Raw genomic sequence first — 20,932 nt, 5'->3', positions numbered from 1 at the left:
AGACAATTTTCATGGAGTAGCTGAATGGCTATACATATGATGTGTACAGAACAGACAGATGCTGCTTTCACCACTCATGTATAGATCTGTCATTTAATAAATTCACACCTTTTTATAAGGCTGGTTTAAGTGGTATTCTTTAATCAAAGTAATTGGTTTACAAGGAAAATTTGTATACAAGGTATACTTTAAAAAAAAAAAATACAAAGATAACGCAACAAATTAGATAATAGAAATAATTTGGAAAGTTTATTTAAAATTGCATGCTCGCTAATTTATGTTTAGTTTGTGTTACTTTTTCCCTCTTTTTCTTTTTTGGTATGTACAGATTGAAAAACTGAAAATAAATATTAAAAAAAAAAATTGCATCTCTATTTAAATCATAAAAGAAAAAAAAATGGGTTTAATTTCCCTTTAAGCGCATAACAATATGGGATCCTTGGGTGACATTAAAAAAAATATCTTTTTTGTTTGTATTTTTTTTTAAGAAAGGGGCATCATTTTATGGGGACTTTCATCATTATATTTTGTACTTTGTATTTGTTTCATTTACATGTACTCTTTATGATAGTCACAGTTTAAAAAAAAACATGTGTGCATAGAGCTATCTACTTCATTTCTCTACAAAAGAGATCAGAAAAGCATTTGGCATGAATCGCATGCCCCGCAAAGGGCCCTTTTAAGGGGCTGGTAAGGTAAAAGAGCTGTTAACTTTTTTTAATTTAGATAGGGTAGGGAGAATTTTTTTATTTTGAGGGCTTTATTGTTTTATTAGGGGGCTTTGAATAGGTTGTAATTAGCTTAAAAAATCTTGTAATCTTTTTTTATTTTTTGTAATTTAGTGTTTGTTTTTTTTGTAATTTAGTTTAGTTTATTTAATTGTATTTTAGTTTAGATATTTGTAGTTTATTTAATTTTATTGATAGTGTAGGTGTATTTGTAACATTAGGTTTAGGATTTATTTTAAAGGTAAATTGGTAATTATTTTAACTAGGTAGCTATTAAATAGTTATTAACTATTTAATAGCTATTGTACCTAGTTAAAATAAATACCAAGTTACCTGTAAAATAAATATAAACCCTAAAATAGCTACAATTAATTATTAATTACATTGTAGCTATCTAGGGGTTTATTTTATAGGTAAGTATTTAGATTTAAATAGTATATTTTAATTAATAATATTAATATTAATTAGATTTATTTTAATAAGAATTTAGTTAGGGATGTTAGAGTTAGATAGGGTTATTATACTTAATATATATATAATATAATAACGATATTAACTATATTAACCCTAATATAATTAAGGTTATATAGTTAATATATTAATATAATAACTATATAAACAATATTAACCTTAATATAATTAGGGTTAATATAGTTTATATAGCTGGCGGCGGTGTAGGGGGATTAGAATAGGGGTTATGTGTTTAATATAGGTGCAGCGGTGTAGGGGGATTAAATTAGGGGTTACTATTTTAAAATAGATGGCGGCGGGGTAGGAGCTCACTTTAGGGGGTAGGTAAGGTAGATGGCGGCAGGGTAGAGGCTCACTTTAGGGGGTAGGTAAGGTGGATGGCGGCGGTGTAAGGGGCTCACATTAGGGGGTATGTAATGTAGCTGGCGACAGTGTAGGGGGATCACATTAGGGGTTATACTTTAATGTAGGTGGCGGTGGGGTCCGGGAGCGGCGGTTTAGGGGTTAAATACTTTATTAGGGATTGCGGCTGTGGATCGCGGTTGATCAGGTAGATAGACATTGCGCATGCGTTAGGTGTTAGGTTTTATTTAGCAGGTAGTTTAGGGAGTTACGGGGCTCCAATAGACAGCGTAAGGCTTACTACAGCTGCATTTTGTGGGTGAGGTGAAAATGGGAGTAAGATTTCTCCATTTTCGCCACGTAAGTCCTTACGCTGTATATTGGATACCAAACTGCGCGGGTTTGGTATACCTGTCTATGGCCCAAAAAACTACGGGCGAAGGCAGAAATATACGAGCGTAACTTCTAGGTTACGCCGTATATAGGATAGCAAAACCCGCGCAAAATTCGCTGCATATCGGATCGGGCCCCTGATAGTCACTTTGCTACAATGGGCTCATCTATCAAAGCCTTAAAAACTACTAAAAGGGACAGTCTACTCCAAAATTTAAATTGTTTAAAAAAATAGATAATCCCTTTATTACCATCCCCTAGTGTTTGTATAACCAACGCAGTTATATTAATATACATTTGAACCTCCTGTGGATTACATTATATAGAAGCCTCTGCAGAGAGCCCCTTATCTCAGGCTATTTAATTATATCTACTGACTTGCATTTTAACCAATTAGTGCTGTGTATTGCACAACGCTACAGGAGAGTGGAATCGTGTTATCTATATGACCATTTGAATAGCAGGCCACTTGTAAATAGCTAATAAAAAAATGATGTGATAAGAGGCTGTCTGTAGGGGTTTAGAAACAGGCAGAAAATTTGAGGTTTAAATGTTATAAAGTATATTAAATATAACAATGTTGGTTGTGCAAAGATGGGGAATGGGTAGTAAAGTTATTATCTAACCTTTTAAACAATAATGTTGGTGTAGACGGTCCCTATAAATAAAGACTCTGGGATCCTTTTAATGTCATTTTTTTAAAAATAATAAGATAAAACAGTGAAACAATTTACAGACCGAAAAAGAAAATTAATTTAACATTAATGCAGATAGTTTCATGCCAGTTGTTGCTTAATCTGTTCACTTAACAGTTGTCCACAGAAAAGTCATTTTGTAGCTTGTATCAGTTTCATACACAAATATCTTGCTCTTAAAGGGCATTAAAGTAAAAAATTATTATTTGCATGATTCAGATAGCGCATATAATTTTAAACAGCTTTCCAGTTTACTTCAATTTGCAAATTTCTGTTTGCTTTGCTCTCTTGGAATCCTTTGTTGTAGAGAATCAGCCAATGACAAGAGGCATATGGACAAGCACCAATCACCAACTAGCTAACAGTAGTCCATTGCTGCTCTGACCCTACCTAAGTATTCTTTTTAGCAAAGGATTTTAAGAGAACAAAGCAAATTGGATAACAGAAGTAAATTGGAAGGTTGTTTACAATTAGTTTAGTTCTTTGTTTTTTTTTTTTTTTTTTTTAAATAACAAATAATTTATCTTAAGGGAATTAACAGAGTGAAAGATAAAAAAACAACATTGGATTATGGTGATAGCCATAATAAAGTAATGGAAGGTGCTTGAGTGGAGATTCTAGACTTTGGTGATAAAGGCAAAGAGCAAAGAGGAATCTGTATAAATAAAACACTGGCAAAGTTAAAGGAGATTAGAGAGATATGAAAAAAGGTGCATTACAGGAAATGGTTAACAATAAATGGTTAAATTATATTACAATATTTTACTATGCATAATTACTTATTGGGAATTTCATTTTTTAAGTTCAAATGGACATCCCAGCCAAAATTGGGAATCCATGTGGATGCATTTCAGTTTCGAATAGAAGCATTTTTGTAATATACATTTATTAGCAAAATGCTTCTGATAAAAGCTATAGCTGTTTCAAAACTGTATTTAAGTATGCACCGTGCACTAGCAATGTAGACACAGCACTTGTTCAGAGAGCGTAAGTTGCGTTGGACCACCTGTAATGATTCAATTGTTAATTGCTGCTATGATACAACCCCCACTGGTGCTCTGAGGCATCTGCAGTATTTAAAATGCTGGGTTCACTGAGAATATCTAGCTATGCTTCACGTGCAGAGAAAAATATTAACACTAAAACAGTTATAACTTTTACTAGAAACATTTTTGCCAATACCCATGTGTTTGCAAATATCTGTCTGTTCAAAAATGTAACTCATGTATGTGCATTTAAATTTTGACCGAAATGTTCCTTTAATGTCTTGGTGGTACTACTGGTTTTTGTGATTTCAGATATACGCGGGGTCTTTAAAGGGACAGTCTACAACCAGAATTTTTTATTGTTTTAAAAGATAGATAATCCCTTTATTACCCATTCCCCAGTTTTGCATAACCAACACAGTTATATTAATATACTTGTTAACCTTGTGATTATCTTATATCTAAGCCTCTGCAAACTGCCCTTTATTTCAGTTCTTTTGACAGACTTGCAGTTATAACCAATCAGTGCCTGCTCCCAGATAATGTCACGTGCACGAGCACAGTGTTATCTATATGAAAATACATGAACTAACACCCTCTTAGTGGTGAAAAACTGTTAAATGCTTTCTGAAAAGAGGTGGTCTTCAAGGGTCTAAGAAATTAGCATATTAACCTCCTAGGTTAAGCTTTCAACTAAGCATAACCAAAAGAACAAAGCAAAATTGGTGATAAAGTAAATTGAAAATTGTTTAAAATAACATGCTCTATCTGAATCATGACAGTTTTTTTGGCCTAGACTGTCCCTTTAAATACAACAAAAAGAGAGGAGATAAGAGGGGGGGGGGGGAAGTGACGAGGGTGTTTGTGAAGAAGTAAAAGTAAATGGAAAAATTGTTTAAAATTACAACGCTCTATCTGAATCATGAAAGTTTATTTTAGCCTAGACTGTCCCTTTAAAGTGACTATTACAGTGTGGCCAGATGCTGAACTGGACTTGTTTACTTTAAATGTTTGGAAGTTAGAGAAACATACTGATAAAGCAAGGTGGTGGAACAGAAGATAAAAACAATTGGAAATATAAAAAAAAAAACCAAAAAAACAGGCGACTTACTTGTTCCATGTCTGGTTTAAAATAGATCTTCTCAGATTCCATGCATTTATTTTCTGACAATGGAATAAATCTCTTTGTAAACCTGTAATATAAAAGTAAAACTACAGATCATACTCATACTGTAAAAAACAAACACCAAACAATGTATTATTTTTAAGTTAAGACTTACCCTTTGGATAAGTGAAGTCTAAACTGAAGATTTGCATAAAAACTGTACAACACCATTGCAGTAAATATAAGCAAATAGTACTTCCGCTTCATTGTGCAGATGAGAGCCGTTTTAACAAAGCTAATGTTTCTAAATATTTGACTTAAATAGATGATGCTGTGCTGTGCAATGTGATATCTTCCTTAAGGATGTGTATCTATGTGAACTGTGACATACACGGGTTACCAACCCTATAATTGTCACCAGTTTGTCACAGAGAGGGTTTAAACCAAACCTTTTTTAGCTTACAGGGAAACAAAACCCAAATGTTTTCTTTCATGATTCAGATAGAGCATGTAATTTTAAGCAACTGTCTGGATTACTCCTATTCCACATTTTTTCTTCGTTCTCTTGCAATCTTTATTTCAAACAGCAGGAATCTAAGCATAGTTGCAGGCATATGTTTTGGTTCAGCACCTGGGTAGTGCTTGCTGATTTATGGCTAATGTAGCCACCAATCAGCAAGCGGTTATCTAACACACAGAACAAAAATGTGCCATCCCCTATGCTTACATTCCTGTAAAATAGATTTGATATTGCCATGCTACAAGAAACACATGTTAAAGAAAAAAAATATTATTTTTTATTTCATGATTTCAGAATAGAGCATGATATGTTAAGCAACTTTCTAATTTACTCCTATTATCAATTTTTCTTCGTTCTCTTGCTATCTTTATTTTAAAAGCAAGAATGTAAATCTTAGCAGCCAGCCCATTTTAGGTTCAGCACCATTGATAGCGCTTGCTTATTGGAGGCTTACATTTACCCACCAATAAGCAAACATAACCCAGGTTCTCAACAAAAATGGTCCGGCTCCTATGCATCACATTCCTGCTTTTAAAAATAAAGATAGCAAGAGAACGAAGAAAAAATTAATAATAGGAGTAAATTAGAAAGTTGCTTAAAATTGCATGCTCTATCTGAATACTGAAAGAAAAAATGTTGGGTTAGTGTCCGTTTAAAATAGTCAAAAAAGAGTAGTGATCCTTTTTACTAAGACTCTTAAATATAACATTTTGTCGTGTGAGCTAGATATTGAGGAAAGATATGTGATATTAACAGATTGAAATTTAAGGAATGTTGTTAGTTTTATGCAATAAATATGGACCTAAAATATAGATTCAAGATTTATGGGAAGGGCTTCAAATCATATGTTACAGTATAGTTAAAAAAAAACACATTATGGGCTAGATTACAAGTCAGGCGCAATAGATTTTGCACTAGAGGCAATTGCGATTTTGAAGTCCATTTTTCTATACCCGCTGATATTATAAGCGGGAGAAATCACATTTGCCTAGCGCAATTGCCTTTTCCGCTTCAATCCTTAACACGATCTACGAGCTCTGGTAAACTATTTTCCTAAACTAAAAAGTTGCACAGAACACAACAAAAATACATTAAAAAGTACACTTTACAACAATATCAAGTATGGGAGATAGAAGCACTACTTAGTTGATCACAGGTTTCTTTTATATCATTAGAAATTACAGGGTTATAGTCTAATCTCCTCCGGTGCTACCACTCCAAGTAAACATTAACTAAATTCAGTAAAGAGCTAAAAAAGGGGAGTTTGGGGTGAAAGATTGTTTAAAACTCTAAAACGTTTTTTTTTAAATTTAAATAAAACGGCGACCATTCAGAATGCAGCCACTTATTCTCTGATTGATCGCAGCTTTAGGAAACCGCGCTAAAAATTCTAACGGTTAAAGGGAGTAGTGTTCTCAAACAAGTCTGCTGAGACCTACATCATAGGGCGGACAATCAGAATTGTGCCTACTCTCCCCATTATTTTTAATGGTTTCATAGTTCCCAATCAAGTCGCGTAACATGGAAAAAAGTTTTCCACCAATCAGAGTGGCACCTACCACTAGCATTAATTTGAATGGGATATTTTCAGTTAGCATTTATACAATAAAGTATCATACACCACAGTAGCTTTAACTTTGAAGTATTCTCTTTTATTTATACAAGTTACTTATATATTAGATATGTCTAATATAACAGTGTCCTCCTCTTCAGAACCATCGACACTGAGGTCCTTTTCAAGCTGTCCTACAGCAGCACACTGAAGATTGAATGCAAGGTACCCCTTTTATATAGGGGGTACCTTGCATTTCTTTTTGGCTGATTTGATTCTTCAAATTCAAATCAGCCAATAGGATGAAAGGAAAAAGCTTTGCGTTTGTGGGGGGATGGAGGTTTTGGGGTTAATAGAATATTATGTATTTTGCATTGTGGGGGGAAGGCGGGTTAGGGGTTAATAGATAATTTATGTAGTTTGCTATGTGGGGAGATTGTGGTTTAGGGATAATATTTTATATTAGTGTTTGCGATGTGGGGGGGATGGCGGATTAGGGTTATTAGGAGTTTTTTTTTTTTTTTGGGTCGTTTTTGGAATAGGGTGTTTCTTCCACTTTTTTTTCTCATATGATTTCTATGGGGGAACACATGCATGCACACTTGAAAACACCGCTAGCGATGTTTGCACTTCTCGGGCTGCCTCTAGAAAAAAAATCATAATAAACGTAATACAAGCGTAACCCGAGAAAAGTGCAAAAGCCATAATGCTAGCGCAAAATTGAGATATTACCGCAACACTTGTAATCCAGCCCTATATTAGAAGATGAAGCTGAACATGTAAAGCATCTATCTCTTGACAGATTCAAACCTTCTTAAAATAAAAAATAGCAAAACCTGAAGCTAAACTTCTCAAGAATCTTTGCAAAGTGTTAAAGGGACACTGAACCCAAATTTTTTCTTCTGTGATTCAGATAGAGTATACAATTTTAAGCAACTTTCTAATTTACTCCTATTAGCAAATGTCCTTCATTCTCTTGCTATCTTTATTTGAAAAGCAAAAATGTAAGTTTAGATGCCGGCCCATTTGGGAACAACCTGAGTTGTTCTTGGCTGATTGGTGGATGAATTCATCCACCAATAACAAGAGCTGTCTAAGGTTCTGAACTTTCTTTTTCAAATAAAGATAGCAAGAGAACGAAGAAAATTTGATAATAGAGTTAGATTAGAAAGTTGCTTAAAATGCATGCTCTATCTGAATCACAAGATAATAAATTTGGGTTCAGTGTCCCTTTAAGTCTATAAGATATCTGAGAATCCAAAACCCAGACATAAGATGTTCAGGATCATGCAATACTTTCCTTTAGTCTGCATATAAAAGATACAAGAGCTAACAATATTTCAAAATTTTATTTCCCCACTTATCTAATGGCAAATGCTCACTTTAAAAGAGTGGTTGAGGCAGAAATGGAGAGATTTCTGTTTTTTAATCACTCATATAAAGATAAAAGTGAAATATTCTGGGAAGCATTTAAAACAGTGAAAAGAGGAGAGATCAAAGCCTATTTAGGGCCAGATTACAATTGGTGCGGTATGTTGTTTTTGCGCTAGCGATAACACTGCTAGCGGTAAAGTCTTTGCGCTCTTCCGGGTTCTATTTGTATGACAAGTTCAATAGAAATTAGTTTGCTCAAGTGATAATCGGACTAGTGAATAGATCGTAAGTTAGAAGCTCACATGAGTGTACATATATTCCCCAATAGAAATATATGGATGGAAAAAAAAATGGGGAAATAAAACTAAAACCCAATGCGAGAAAAAGAAGGCCACATTCGCAACAATACAACTTCAATGGAGGAAAAGAATCATAAAAAGATCAATTCTATAAAGCCATAAAATATCCGATCTGTCTATAAGTATAAACAAAAACAAACAAAAAAAAAACTATCGGCCTAGATTACCGAGGTTTTGCGTTATGAGGGGTGCGGTAATAACTTGCAAGTTATTGCCACCGCTCACTTACTACAACGCTGGTATTACAGGTTTTATAAACCAGGCGTTAACAGGCAAGAAGTGAGCGTAGAGCAAAATTGAGCTCCGTACCGCACTTCAATACCAGCAATGCTTAAGTTAGCGGTGGAGCTGGGTTTACGTGCTTGTGCACGATTTCCCCGATAGACATCAATAGGGAGAGCCGCTGAAACAAAGTCTAACACCTGCAAAAAAAAGCAGCATAAAGCTCTGTAACGCAGCCCCATTGATTCCCTATGGGGAAACTACAGTTATAATGGGGGAGAGAGTAAGCGCTAGAAAAGCTTAAAAGGCTAGTAAAAGTACATTTTAATACATATAAAAATTTACAAATGGCAATCAGACGCATGGATCCATGTCTGACTTAACAAAAAAAAAATATATATATATAATAAACAAATCTAAAAAATATCTAAAAATATCCAATGGAGTATAGCATGTGACGCTGACTTAGTGAGCCAGTGATGAGGAGTTAGGACATGTACATTCAATATATAAACAACCTAAGTGAGTGATTGAGTGCACACAATAGCTTTCAACAAAGAAAAATAGCATTCACAAAAAATAGTGTTCACAAAAATTGGCGTACATAAAAAATGTTCAAATGATTCAACCAGGTTATATGTAAGTGAATCCAGTAGTGTTTTCCTCCAAAGTGACGTGTAAAATATAACGTGAAGTCAATAATAGTAGAATGGTAAACGTTGAGTGGGTCAAATTATTGTGGTTCAGCTGCTAAATAAAAAATTGTAAATCCGTGAGGTGTATAAAAATAAAATAAAAATAACGTGAAAAAATCCACGTGGAAAACTTGAATTCAAATGATAAACAAAGGTCAAAAATCAAAAGACAAAAATCAAAAGACAAAAATATCAAAAGACAAAAATAGAAAATCAGTGATAATATTAAAAAGCACAAAAGATCTAGTGAAAACAAATTCTTAATTCAGATGTTAAAAATCCTTGGTAAGATCCATAACCAAACAAATACATCGATAAAAATACCTAAAAGGGAACAAAAGAAGAAACAAATAGTGCAACACTGTATATGATATATAATATAGGTAATTAAAACCAAGCTCACCAGTATGCCAACCGCGTTTCGGCCTAGACTAGGCCTTTCTCAAGACTATACTGTATCAGAAAATCTGGGAGCTTTAAGTAGGGTCAGTGTTGAAATGATTGGTGCTGTTTTGGCGCCATTTTAGAGGCACCTCCCTTTCCTGTTTCACCCATTGCATCTCTGGGATATTTCCTATGTTATGTTTCCTGTTTCACCCATTGCATCTCTGGACTATTCCTATGTTATGTTTCCTGTTTCACCATTGCATCTCTGGGATATTTCCTATGTTATGTTTCCTGTTCACCTATTGCATCTCTGGGATATTTCCTATGTTATGTTTATGTTTTCCCCATCTTAAAGGTTAATTGGTTCCTATTATTGCCACAAATTCTAGTATAAATCTAGATTTTCCTATTGTATTTGTTTTTTATTTTCATTATTAGGTAATAGTAGCGTTTTGTCAATGTTGTTATTATTATATTCTGTGTTTACATCAGCTAGCTTTCTGGGCGGGTTTCCCTCTTCTTTGGGCTCAAATTGCTTATTTATTTACATGGACTGGTTCTCATTTATGAATTGCCCCTGTTGATGTCAAAAAACTTAATTTCAAATGCGATCTTATTTTGAAAATTGCTATGACCGGAAGTGGCCTGGTATCAGCGGCATCAACTTCCGTTTTAGGCTTTTGGGAGACATTGTTTATTCGATTCACCGTTCTCTATCATGTGACCGGAAGTTTCTTTGGGTCCACCGGTCTGCATCATATGACCGGAAGTGTGCAGCATCATATTCCCCATTGACTTATGGGATATGTAGTTCCCTCACTTATTAGGACTACAGATCTTTCTCAGATATTCGGTATTACCCGATCTTACTATGGCTCATTGTCTCTGTGTCTATAACATATAATGTCAGAGTCAATGTGCCAATATGTAATAGATCGGTTACTGGAATAGTCAATTCTTTGAATAATGTATGTAATTTCTTACAATGCTAATCTGTCACTGCTTATAGTAAAACTGCTTCTAATAAAACTCGCTATATTAATTCTAAGCACATTCTTGGATCCTAATAACACTCACTTTCTTAATTCTAGGCACATTCTTGGATCCTAATATTGACTAGCTTTACAATTTACTTTTATTTGTTCATACTTTCGTAATGGATAGACGGTTTCACTGCTTCCTTCTAGTTCTTTTGAAAATAAAGCCTATGGGTATTCTCAAGGAGCCATTGAGTCATATATGACCTTGATAAAGTATAGACCCTGCAATGTTTATCAAACTTAACATTGTGAGACGTTATTGCATCCTAATGCTGTATCTCACCGCCGGGGTGTTTTTGGGTATGGTATTCTTATGTAATTATATTCCCTTTCACTGAGTACTCCCTTCGGTTTTAGCTGTTCCGAGGAGGACATCTAGCTCTTTCTTGAACCTAACTACTGGGTTGCTGCAGGAGCTTTTGGTAGGTATTGGTGTCATTTAGAATCCTCAGACATTCGTTCCCTCATACTTTACCTTGTCCATAATAACCCAGTTATTATAACAGATAACCTTTGTTCGGCTGGTTTTATAGTCTTGTTTATGATTCTTTTCTAGGCTTTTATTGTCTCCAATTTGTGATCATGTCAGATTATGCCTGATTTTATTACATTTGGATAAATTCAGGTTCCTGATGTCTTGACAGATATTCATTTCAAATGTCTCGATGTGACTCTCTTTGCTGAGTTATAGGGTAGAATGAAGACTTCGCCTTCAGATCAGTATGCGTAAATCCGTTATCTATATTCCTACTTAGAGGTGTTTGATAAGTATCAATGGGAGATTTTAGGAAATGCCTTTTTAGGTTAATTTCTTACCAGCTCCTTTGCGCTTATGAAAGTTTGAAACCGTGTCCATTTCTTAGATGGAGCAAAGCTCAGTCCATATGAGAGTACCTCTTTCTCTTTTTCTGTCAGAACTGTGGAGCTTAAGTTAAACAGTCCTTTTGTCGTTTTGACAGTATCAACCACTTCTGGGGTCGCTACTCTTTGGGCTTCGTGTTATGATCTGTCAGGCTTCTGTTTCCTTGAACTGCTTGCCCCTCTGGACCCTCTAGAGGTCTTTTTTTGTTTACGGAACAGGATTGTTCTTCCATGTCCAGGTTCTTTCTCTTTAATGTTGATTTGTTTTTCTCTTTTTCCCTTGGTGGAGGGGGCTTTCCCCTAAAAAAACCTTGCCTGTTTCTTGGCCTTTTTCTTGTATTGTAACACTCCTATGTTGTTGTGGGGTGTGTTTTTGTTGGCCCACCTTCACATTGGAGTATTGTTGGTTGTTCCTCCATTGTGATTCTTTGGATATATTTTGGTTGTAGGGAGGGTCGTCTTTCCAACTTTGTTTTCTGTGTCCGTTATACATGTAATCATTGTGTTCTCTATGGCCTGTATGTGCATAAGGTCTCTCATCAAACCTCAAATGATTTTTCTTTGGTCCATGAAGAATGGACTCTTTCCATAGTTGTCCCCTAGTGGAAACGGTGATCTTCTATCATCACGATAATGGTGCTGCCATCTGTGATAATGAGTTTGTGGACGGAGGTGGCCATAGTATGCCTGGTATTTCCAAACCTGGGTTCATGTTCCAATTTGTTTGGTCCTGGTTTCTTCTGTTGTCATAGCGTGGTCTCCTTTCGGGGTAGTTGTTAGTTGTTATAATCTCTCGGGTATGTTGGTCCTCCCGGTGTGCATTATACACATAGCGTTCTGTTGTATGGAGAATCTCTTGTGTGAGAATAGTAAGCTGTTGTTTGGCCTGACAGGGGGACCGGAAGTACGGTCTTTCGTCTTCCATAACTCTCATTCCCTGTTTTGGAATGGTATCCCTGTTTTTTCTTTTTTCTATAGTTCACCTCTGTCCAGTTGTCTCTTACATCTTCCGTTCTCTCTTCACTGTCTTGTTCTGTTTGTGTCTTGCGGACAGTTCCCCCTTTCCTCATACGGTGGGTCGGTCTCTCGTGTGTTGTCCATATCTACCGATTTTTGGCATCCAATTCTACTATTTAGTTTCTTCATCTTTTCTGGATTAACGTCCTCTCTCGTTTTCGTGACTCGTTTTATTAGAGTTTCTCTTCTTTCGGTTTATTTCTTTAGATTCTGGTTCTGTGCTGTCCCAGATTAGTAGTAGTACCTCATCATCTTTAATCTCATCATCTAGTTTTAAGATTAGGGATGACTTAAATTCGATGATGAGTCTCATTAGTTGTCTTGACGTTTTCCAATAGGATTAGCATCCAATTTTTCTGCAAAATCTGGATCAGCTAACTGAAATGAACACTCTTTCTAATAATCAAGCCTTTAGGAATGATGTCCAGTTCTAAACATTTGTTTAGAAATGAAATTTCGGCTTTATACTTAACTTCAGAAATAAGAAGTTTTTCTAGAGTTTCTGAAAATAGATTGAATGTCTAATCTGTCTGGATCATTGTCATGATCATCTAACGGTGTGGTATACTTAGGGTAATATCCCTTCTGAGTGTTGACAACAGATCCATATTGGTGTATGGTGAATAAGACGGGCTATAGCCTATAATTGGGAAATTCCTGTGCAGTACTTTGTAGAATGCGTGCACTAATATCAGGGGTCTTGGTGTGTGGCTGCGCGGGACCTACTAGGAAAGACCAATCTATAAGAACAGGAGTAGTGGACCGAGCTCTACACCCAGGGCCTTAAGCTTACTAACTATATAGCCTCCTAGTAGGCTAACAATACAAAAGTTAAAAAAGGGGAGAGAGTAAGCGCTAAAAAGGCTTAAAAGGCTAGTAAAAGGTACATTTTAATACATATAAAAATTTACAAATGGCAATCAGACGCCATGGATCCATGTCTGACTTAACAAAAAATATATATATATATATATATAAACAAATCTAAAAATATCTAAAAATATCCAATGGAGTAATAGCATGTGACGCTGACTTAGTGAGCAGTGATGAGGAGTAAGGACATGTACAGTTCAATAATATAAACATACCTAAGTGAGTGATGAGTGCACACAATAGCTTTCAACAAAGAAAAATAGCAATTCACAAAAAGTAGTGTTCACAAAATTGGCGTACATAAAAAATGTTCAAATGTTCAACCCGGTATATGTAAGTGAATCCATTAGTGTTTCCTCCAAAGTGACGTGTAGAAATATAACGTGAAGTCAATAATTGTAGAATTTAAACGTTGAGTGGGTCAAATTATTGTGGTTCAGCTGCTAAATTAAAAATTGTAAATCCGTGAGGTGTATAAAAATAAAAAATAAAAATAACGTGAAAAAATCCATGTGGAAAACTTGAATTCAAATGATAACAAAGGTCAAAAATCAAAAGACAAAAATCAAAAGACAAAAATATCAAAGACAAAAATAGAAAATCAGTGATAATATTAAAAAGCACTAAAGATCTAGTGAAACAAATCCTAATTCAGAAGTTAAAAATCCTTGTAAGATCCATAACAAACAAATACATCGATAAAATACCTAAAAGGGAACAAAAGAGAAACAAAATAGTGGCAACACTGTATATGATATATAATATAGGTAATTAAAACCAAGCTCACCAGTATGCCAACGCGTTTCGGCCTAGACTAGGCCTTTCTCAGACTATACTGTATCAGAAAATCTGGGAGCTTTAAGTAGAGTCAGTGTTGAAATGAGTGGTGCTGTTTTGGCGGCCATTTTTAGAGGCACCTCCCTTTCCTGTTTCACCCATTGCATCTCTGGGATATTTCCTATGTTATGTTTCCTGTTTCACCCATTGCATCTCTGGATATTTCCTATGTTATGTTTCCTGTTTCACCCATTGCATCTCTGGGATATTCCTATGTTATGTTTCCTGTTTCACTCCATTGCATCTCTGGGTTATTTCCTATGTTATGTTTCCTGTTTCACCCATTGCATCTCTGGGATATTTCCTATGTTATGTTTATGTTTTCCCACCTTAAAGGTTAATTGGTTCCTATTATGCCACAAATTCTAGTATAAATCTAGAATTTCTCCTATTTATTTGTTTTTTATTTTCATTATTAGGTAATAGTAGCGTTTTGTCAATGTTGTTATTATTATATTCTGTGTTTTAACTCAGCTAGTTTTCTGGGCGGGTTTCCCCTTTCTTTGGGCTCAAATTGCTTATTTATTTACATGGACTGGTTCTCATTTATGAATTGCCCCTGTTGATGTCAAAAAACTTAATTTCATAATGCGATCTTATTTTGAAAATTGCTATGACCGGAAGTGGCCTGGTATCGCGGCATCAACTTCCGTTTTGCTTTTGGGAGACATTGTTTATTCGATTCACCGGTCTCTATCATGTGACCGGAAGTTCTTTGGTCCACCGGTCCTGCATCATATGACCGGAAGTGCAGCATCATATTCCCCATTGACATATGGATATGTAGTTCCCGTCACTTTTATTTAGGACTACAGATCTTTCTCAGATATTCGGTATTACCCGATCTTACTATGGCTCATTGTCTCTGTGTCTATAACATATAATGTCAGAGTCAATGTGCCAATATGTAATAGAATCGGTTACTGGGAATAGTCAATTCTTTGAATAATGTATATAATTTCTTACAATGCTAATCTGTCACTGCTTATAGTAAAACTGCTTCTAATAAAACTCGCTATATTAATTCTAAGCACATTCTTGGATCCTAATAAAACTCACTTTCTTAATTCTAGGCACATTCTTGGATCCTAATATTGATAGCTTTACAAATTTACTTTTATTTGTTCAGCTGCATACTATTGTGCAGGCTGAACCACAATAATTTGACCCACTCAACGTTTACATTCTACTATTATTGACTTCACGTTATATTTCTACAGTCACCTTTGGAGGAAACACTACTGGATTCACTTACATATAACCGGTTTGAACATTTGAAACATTTTTTATGTACGCCAATTTTTGTGAACACTATTTTTGTGAATGCTATTTTTCTTTGTTGAAAGCTATTTGTGTGCACTCAATCACTCACTTAGGTGGTTTTATATTATTGAGAATGTACATGTCCTAACTCCTCATCACTGGCTCACTAAAGTCTGCGTCACATGCTATACTCCATTATATTTTTTTAGATATTTTTAGATTTTGTATTATATATATATATTTTTTTTGTTAAGTCAGACACTGGATCCATGCGTCTGATTGCCATTTGTAAATTTTTATATGTATTAAAATGTCCTTTTACTAGCCTTTTAAGCTTTTTAGCACTTACTCTCTCCCCATTTTAACTTTTGTATTGTTAGCCTACTAGGAGGCTATATAGTTAGTAAGCTTAAGGCCCTGGGGTTGTAGCGCTCGGTCCACTTCTCCTGTTCTTTTAGATTGGTCTTTCCTAGTAGGGTCCCGAGCAGCCACACACCAAGACCCCTGATATTAGTGCAGCATTCTAGAACGTACTGCACAGGAATTTCCCAATAATAGGCTATAGCCCGTCTTATTCCCATACACACCATATGGACTTGTTGTCTAACACTCAGAAGGGATATTACCCCTAAGTATAACCACACCGTTAGATGATCATGACAATGATCCAGACAGATTAGACATTCAATCTATTTTCAGAAACTTAGAAAAACTTCTTATTTCTGAAGTTAAGTATAAAGTCCGAAATTTCATTTCTAAACAAATGTTTAGAACTGGACATCATTCCTAAAGGCTTGATTATTAGAAAAGAGTGTTCATTTCAGTTAGCTGATCCAGATTTTGCAGAAAAATGGATGGCATATCCTATGGAAACTCAAGACCACTAATGAGACTCATCATCGAATTTAAGTCATCCCTAATCTTAAAACTAGATGATGAGATTAAAGATGATGAGGTACTACTAACTAATCTGACAGCACAGAACCAGAATCTAAAGAAATAACCGAAGAAGATAGAAACTCTAATAAAACGAGGTCACAAAACGAGAGAGGACGTAATCCAGAAAAAGATGAAGAAACTAAATAGAGAATTGGATGGCCAAAAATCGGTAGATATGGACAACACACGAGAGACCGACCCACCGTATGAGGAAAGGGGGAACTGTCCGCAAGACACAACAGAAACAAGACAGTGAAGAGCGAACGGAAGATGTCAGAGACAACTGGACAGAGGTGAACTATAGAAAAAAGAAAAAACAGGGGATACCATTCCAAAACAGGGAATGAGAGTTATGGAAGACGAAGACCGTACTTCCGGTCCCCTGTCAGGCCAAACAACAGCTACTATTCTCACACAAGAGATTCTCCATACAACAGAAGCTATGTGTATAATGCACACCGGGAGACCAACAATACCCGAGAGATTATAACAACTACAACTACCCGAAAGGAAGACCACGCTATGACAACAGAAGAAACCAGGACCAAACAAATTGGGAACATGACCCAGGTTTGGAAATACCAGGCCATACTATGGCCACCTCCGACCACAAACTCATTATCACAGACGGCAGCACCATTATCGTGATGATAGAAGATCGACCGTTTCCACTAGGGACAACTATGGAAAGAGTCCATTCTCATGACCAAAGGAAAAATCATTTGAGGTTTGATGAGAGACATTATGCACATACAGGCCATTAGAGAACACAATGATTACATGTATAACGGACACAGAAAACAAAGTTGGAAAGACGACCCTCCCTACAACAAAAATAATCCAAAGAATCACAATGGAGGAACAACCAACAATACTCCAATGTGAAGGTGGGGCCAACAAAACACCACCCCACAACAACATAGGAGTGTTACAATACAAGAAAAAGGCCAAGAAACAGGCAAGGGTTTTTTTAGGGGAAAGCCCCCTTCCACACCAAGGGAAAAAGAGAAAAACAAATCAACATTAAAGAGAAAGAACCTGGACATGGAAGAACAATCCTGTTCCGTAAACAAAAAAAGACCTCTAGAGGGTCAGAGGGGGCAGCAGGTCAGGAAAACAGAAGCCTGAACAGATCATAACACGAAGCCCAAAGAGTAGCGACCCCAGAAGTGTTGATACTGTCAAAATGACGAAAGGACTGTTTAACTTAAGCTCCACAGTTCTGACAGAAAAAGAGAAAGAGGTACTCTCATATGGACTGAGCTTTGCTCCATTTAAGAAAATGGACAAGTTTCAAACTTTCAAAAGCGCAAAGGAGCTGGTAAGGAAATTAACCCTAAAAAGGAATTTTCCTTTCTTTTCCTAAAATCTCCCATTGATACTTATCAACACCTCTAAGTAGGAAATAGATAACGGATTTACGCATACTGATCTGAAGGCGAAGTCTTCATTCTACCCTATAACCAGCAAAGAGAGTCACATCGAGACATTTGAAATGAATATCTGTCAAGACATCAGGAACCTGCATTTATCCAAATGTAATAAAATCAGGCATAATCTGACAAGATCACAATTGGAGACCAATTAAAAGCCTAGAAAAGAATCATAAACTGACTATAAAACCAGCCGACAAAGGAGGTGGAATTGGTTATTATGGACAAGGTAAAGTATGAGGACGAATGTCTGAGGATTCTAAATGACACCAATACCTACCAAAAGCTCTGCAGCACACCCAGTAGTTAGGTTCAAGAAAGAGCTAGATGCCCTCCTCGGAACAGCTAAAACCGAAGGGATACTCAGTGAAAGGGAATATAATTACATAAGAATACCATACCCAAAAACACCCCGGTATTTTATCAACTACCGAAAGTCCATAAATCCTTAAACGATCCACCAGGAGAGGGCCCATTAATCTGGGATAGGATCTTTGACAAGCAACTTATGCTGAATACGTGGATAAGATGTTACAGAAATATGTAATATCATTACCATCACATCTCAGAGACTCCACACAAATTCTGTCACTGCTAAATTCAATGACCTGGAAGAACACTATATAATGGCCACAGTGTGACGTTACGTCACTTTATACAAGTATCCACATGACTAGGAATTGAAGCAGTAAACTCATTCCTACTAAAGGATGAGGAAATACCAGAAGAACAGATGATAATCATTTGGACTGTATTAATATATCTTGAATCACAACTATTTCTGTAACAATAATCAGTTTTACAGGCAATTGTGCGGGCACAGCAATGGGGACCAGGTTCGCGGCCAAGCTACGCCCATCTCTACATGGCCTATGGGAAAACATCTTCTGGGACTCATGTCCAGCTGGCGCGGACCTGGTCCTATATTCAAGATATATAGATGACATCTTTTTGATTTGGAGTGGAACATGGAGAGATCTGCTACACTACTATCAATGTAATGAACCACAACGAAAAGAAACTTAAGTTTACATACCAATACAGCCAAGAGAAACTGGGACTTTCTGGATCTGAGAATTGAAGTGAAAGATGGAAGCTCGAGACGTCAACCTTCTTCAAGGAGGTTGACTGTAAACAACTATATCCATAAACACAAGCTGCCATCATCCCACCTGGAAGTCAAATATACCCAAGGGCCAATTCTTGAGGGTCAAGAAAAATTGTTCTACTATAGAACAATGGACTGCACAGGCTGACATACTGAAACAACGTTTCTTGGAAAGAGGGTATGACAATGAAGTCGTTGGATGATAAAATCGAAGAAGTCAGTAAGATCAAGAGAGAGAACCTCCTGAGTTATAAAAACAAACCAAGAAAAACCTGGGATGATGAAACAATCAACGTGCCTATGATATCCGAGTACTGTGAGAACAGATCCATCCTGGGAACAGATTATAAGAAACATTGGGCAATACTCAAAGATGATGACGTGATTGGGGGGAAAGGCTGAAATCCACATCCGAGATTCATTTATAGGAGAACTAGGAACCTGAAAACGATGATAGCTCCTAGTATACCTAGGAAAGGAAATAATAACGACACGACCAATTCACCAAGGAAAAAGCATAAAGGCTTCTACCCATGTCCAAGCTGTAAAGCTTGTAAGAACGGACGAAAAACGGATACTATTCTCATCACATCAGAGAAACGAGAAACATAGGATCAAAGAGTTGATCAGATGTAGCGACAAAAATGTGATCTATCTAGTTTCCTGCTCCTGCGGATTACAATATATAGTGGCAGACCATCAAGGGCCCTCAAAGATAGGATCAGGAACACATCCTATGCATAGAGAAAGGCAGAATAGATACCCACTCTACAAGCATTTGCAACTACCCACAAGGGGAATCTGAAAGATTTTAGTTATTTTGGGATACAGAAGGTCAAAAAAGACTGGAGAGGAGGAAACCATGAGCAAAAACCTACTATTCAATGAGTCAAGATGGATATTTATGATGGACTGTCTATACCCTAGAGGTTTAAATCAGAAAGAAGACCTTGCACACCTGATCTCCATTAATTGACATCTATTAAATAACAACCACCATCCATCTCTGAGTGTGCAAATATGATATGACCTAAGTTAGAGAGATAGGATCCCAACATGCGACCGCTAAGTTGGTTACCCCACCACAGTATCCCAACTAAATATTTTACCTCTGCATTCCATCACTATTTTCTATGTACCCTATAAAGGGAGATCGAATACATGAAAGCTATAAACTAGAGTGGAAGTGAAAATCGAAAATACTAAACCTCTCCGTTTTCCTATAAAAACAAGGGAAATGTACAAAATTCAGAGTGGGCATAATACTGGTTCTATATTACAAAATGTTTAGTCGCTCATTAAAGAAGCAAAATCATATCAGAGAGCAGAAACATAACATCAGGCATAGGACAATTGGTCACAAAGATACATCAGCACCAATGAGTAAATATACAAAGGGCATAAGTACATTTGTCAGTAATTAACACCTGGCAACAGATCCATACACGGGAATAATAGACCTAAAGAATTGCGACAAATGTCGTTATTGAATACACCCAGCTTTATGTCAAACTGCAACACATCAGTATGACAACTTTAAAATTGTCATATGAACTAAAAAAGTATCATAGAAAAGAAAAAAAAACCTGTAATTCATACACTGGGTCTATACATAACAATCCAATGTAGGACCTACTTAATGTGTGAAATGAAATATCATAATTTGAAGATTTTGTATCTTGTATCCTCTACCCCACGTCTGCCCCAAAGTCAAACAGAAGCCATCACTTTG

General features: G+C 36.1%; 1 protein-coding gene across 1 annotated transcript in view; it reads right to left on the bottom strand.

Moving 5' to 3' along the window:
• Positions 1 to 4,987, bottom strand: part of LOC128664748 (alpha-2,8-sialyltransferase 8F-like) — a 96,795-nt gene extending 91,808 nt beyond the window's left edge. Inside the window, exons 1-2 of the mRNA XM_053719555.1 lie at positions 4,896 to 4,987; positions 4,727 to 4,808 (exon numbers count right to left, since the gene is read on the bottom strand). Coding sequence (XP_053575530.1) covers positions 4,727 to 4,808; positions 4,896 to 4,987 — 174 coding nt within the window. The remainder of the gene's footprint in view (positions 1 to 4,726; positions 4,809 to 4,895) is intronic.
• Positions 4,988 to 20,932: the final 15,945 nt, after the last annotated feature.

The sequence above is a fragment of the Bombina bombina genome, chromosome 6 (genome assembly GCF_027579735.1).
Source record: "Bombina bombina isolate aBomBom1 chromosome 6, aBomBom1.pri, whole genome shotgun sequence".
Taxonomy (NCBI): Eukaryota; Metazoa; Chordata; class Amphibia; order Anura; family Bombinatoridae; genus Bombina; species Bombina bombina.
The sequence above is the reverse complement of the archived record's forward strand: the minus strand, read 5'-3'. Positions and strand labels throughout refer to the sequence as shown.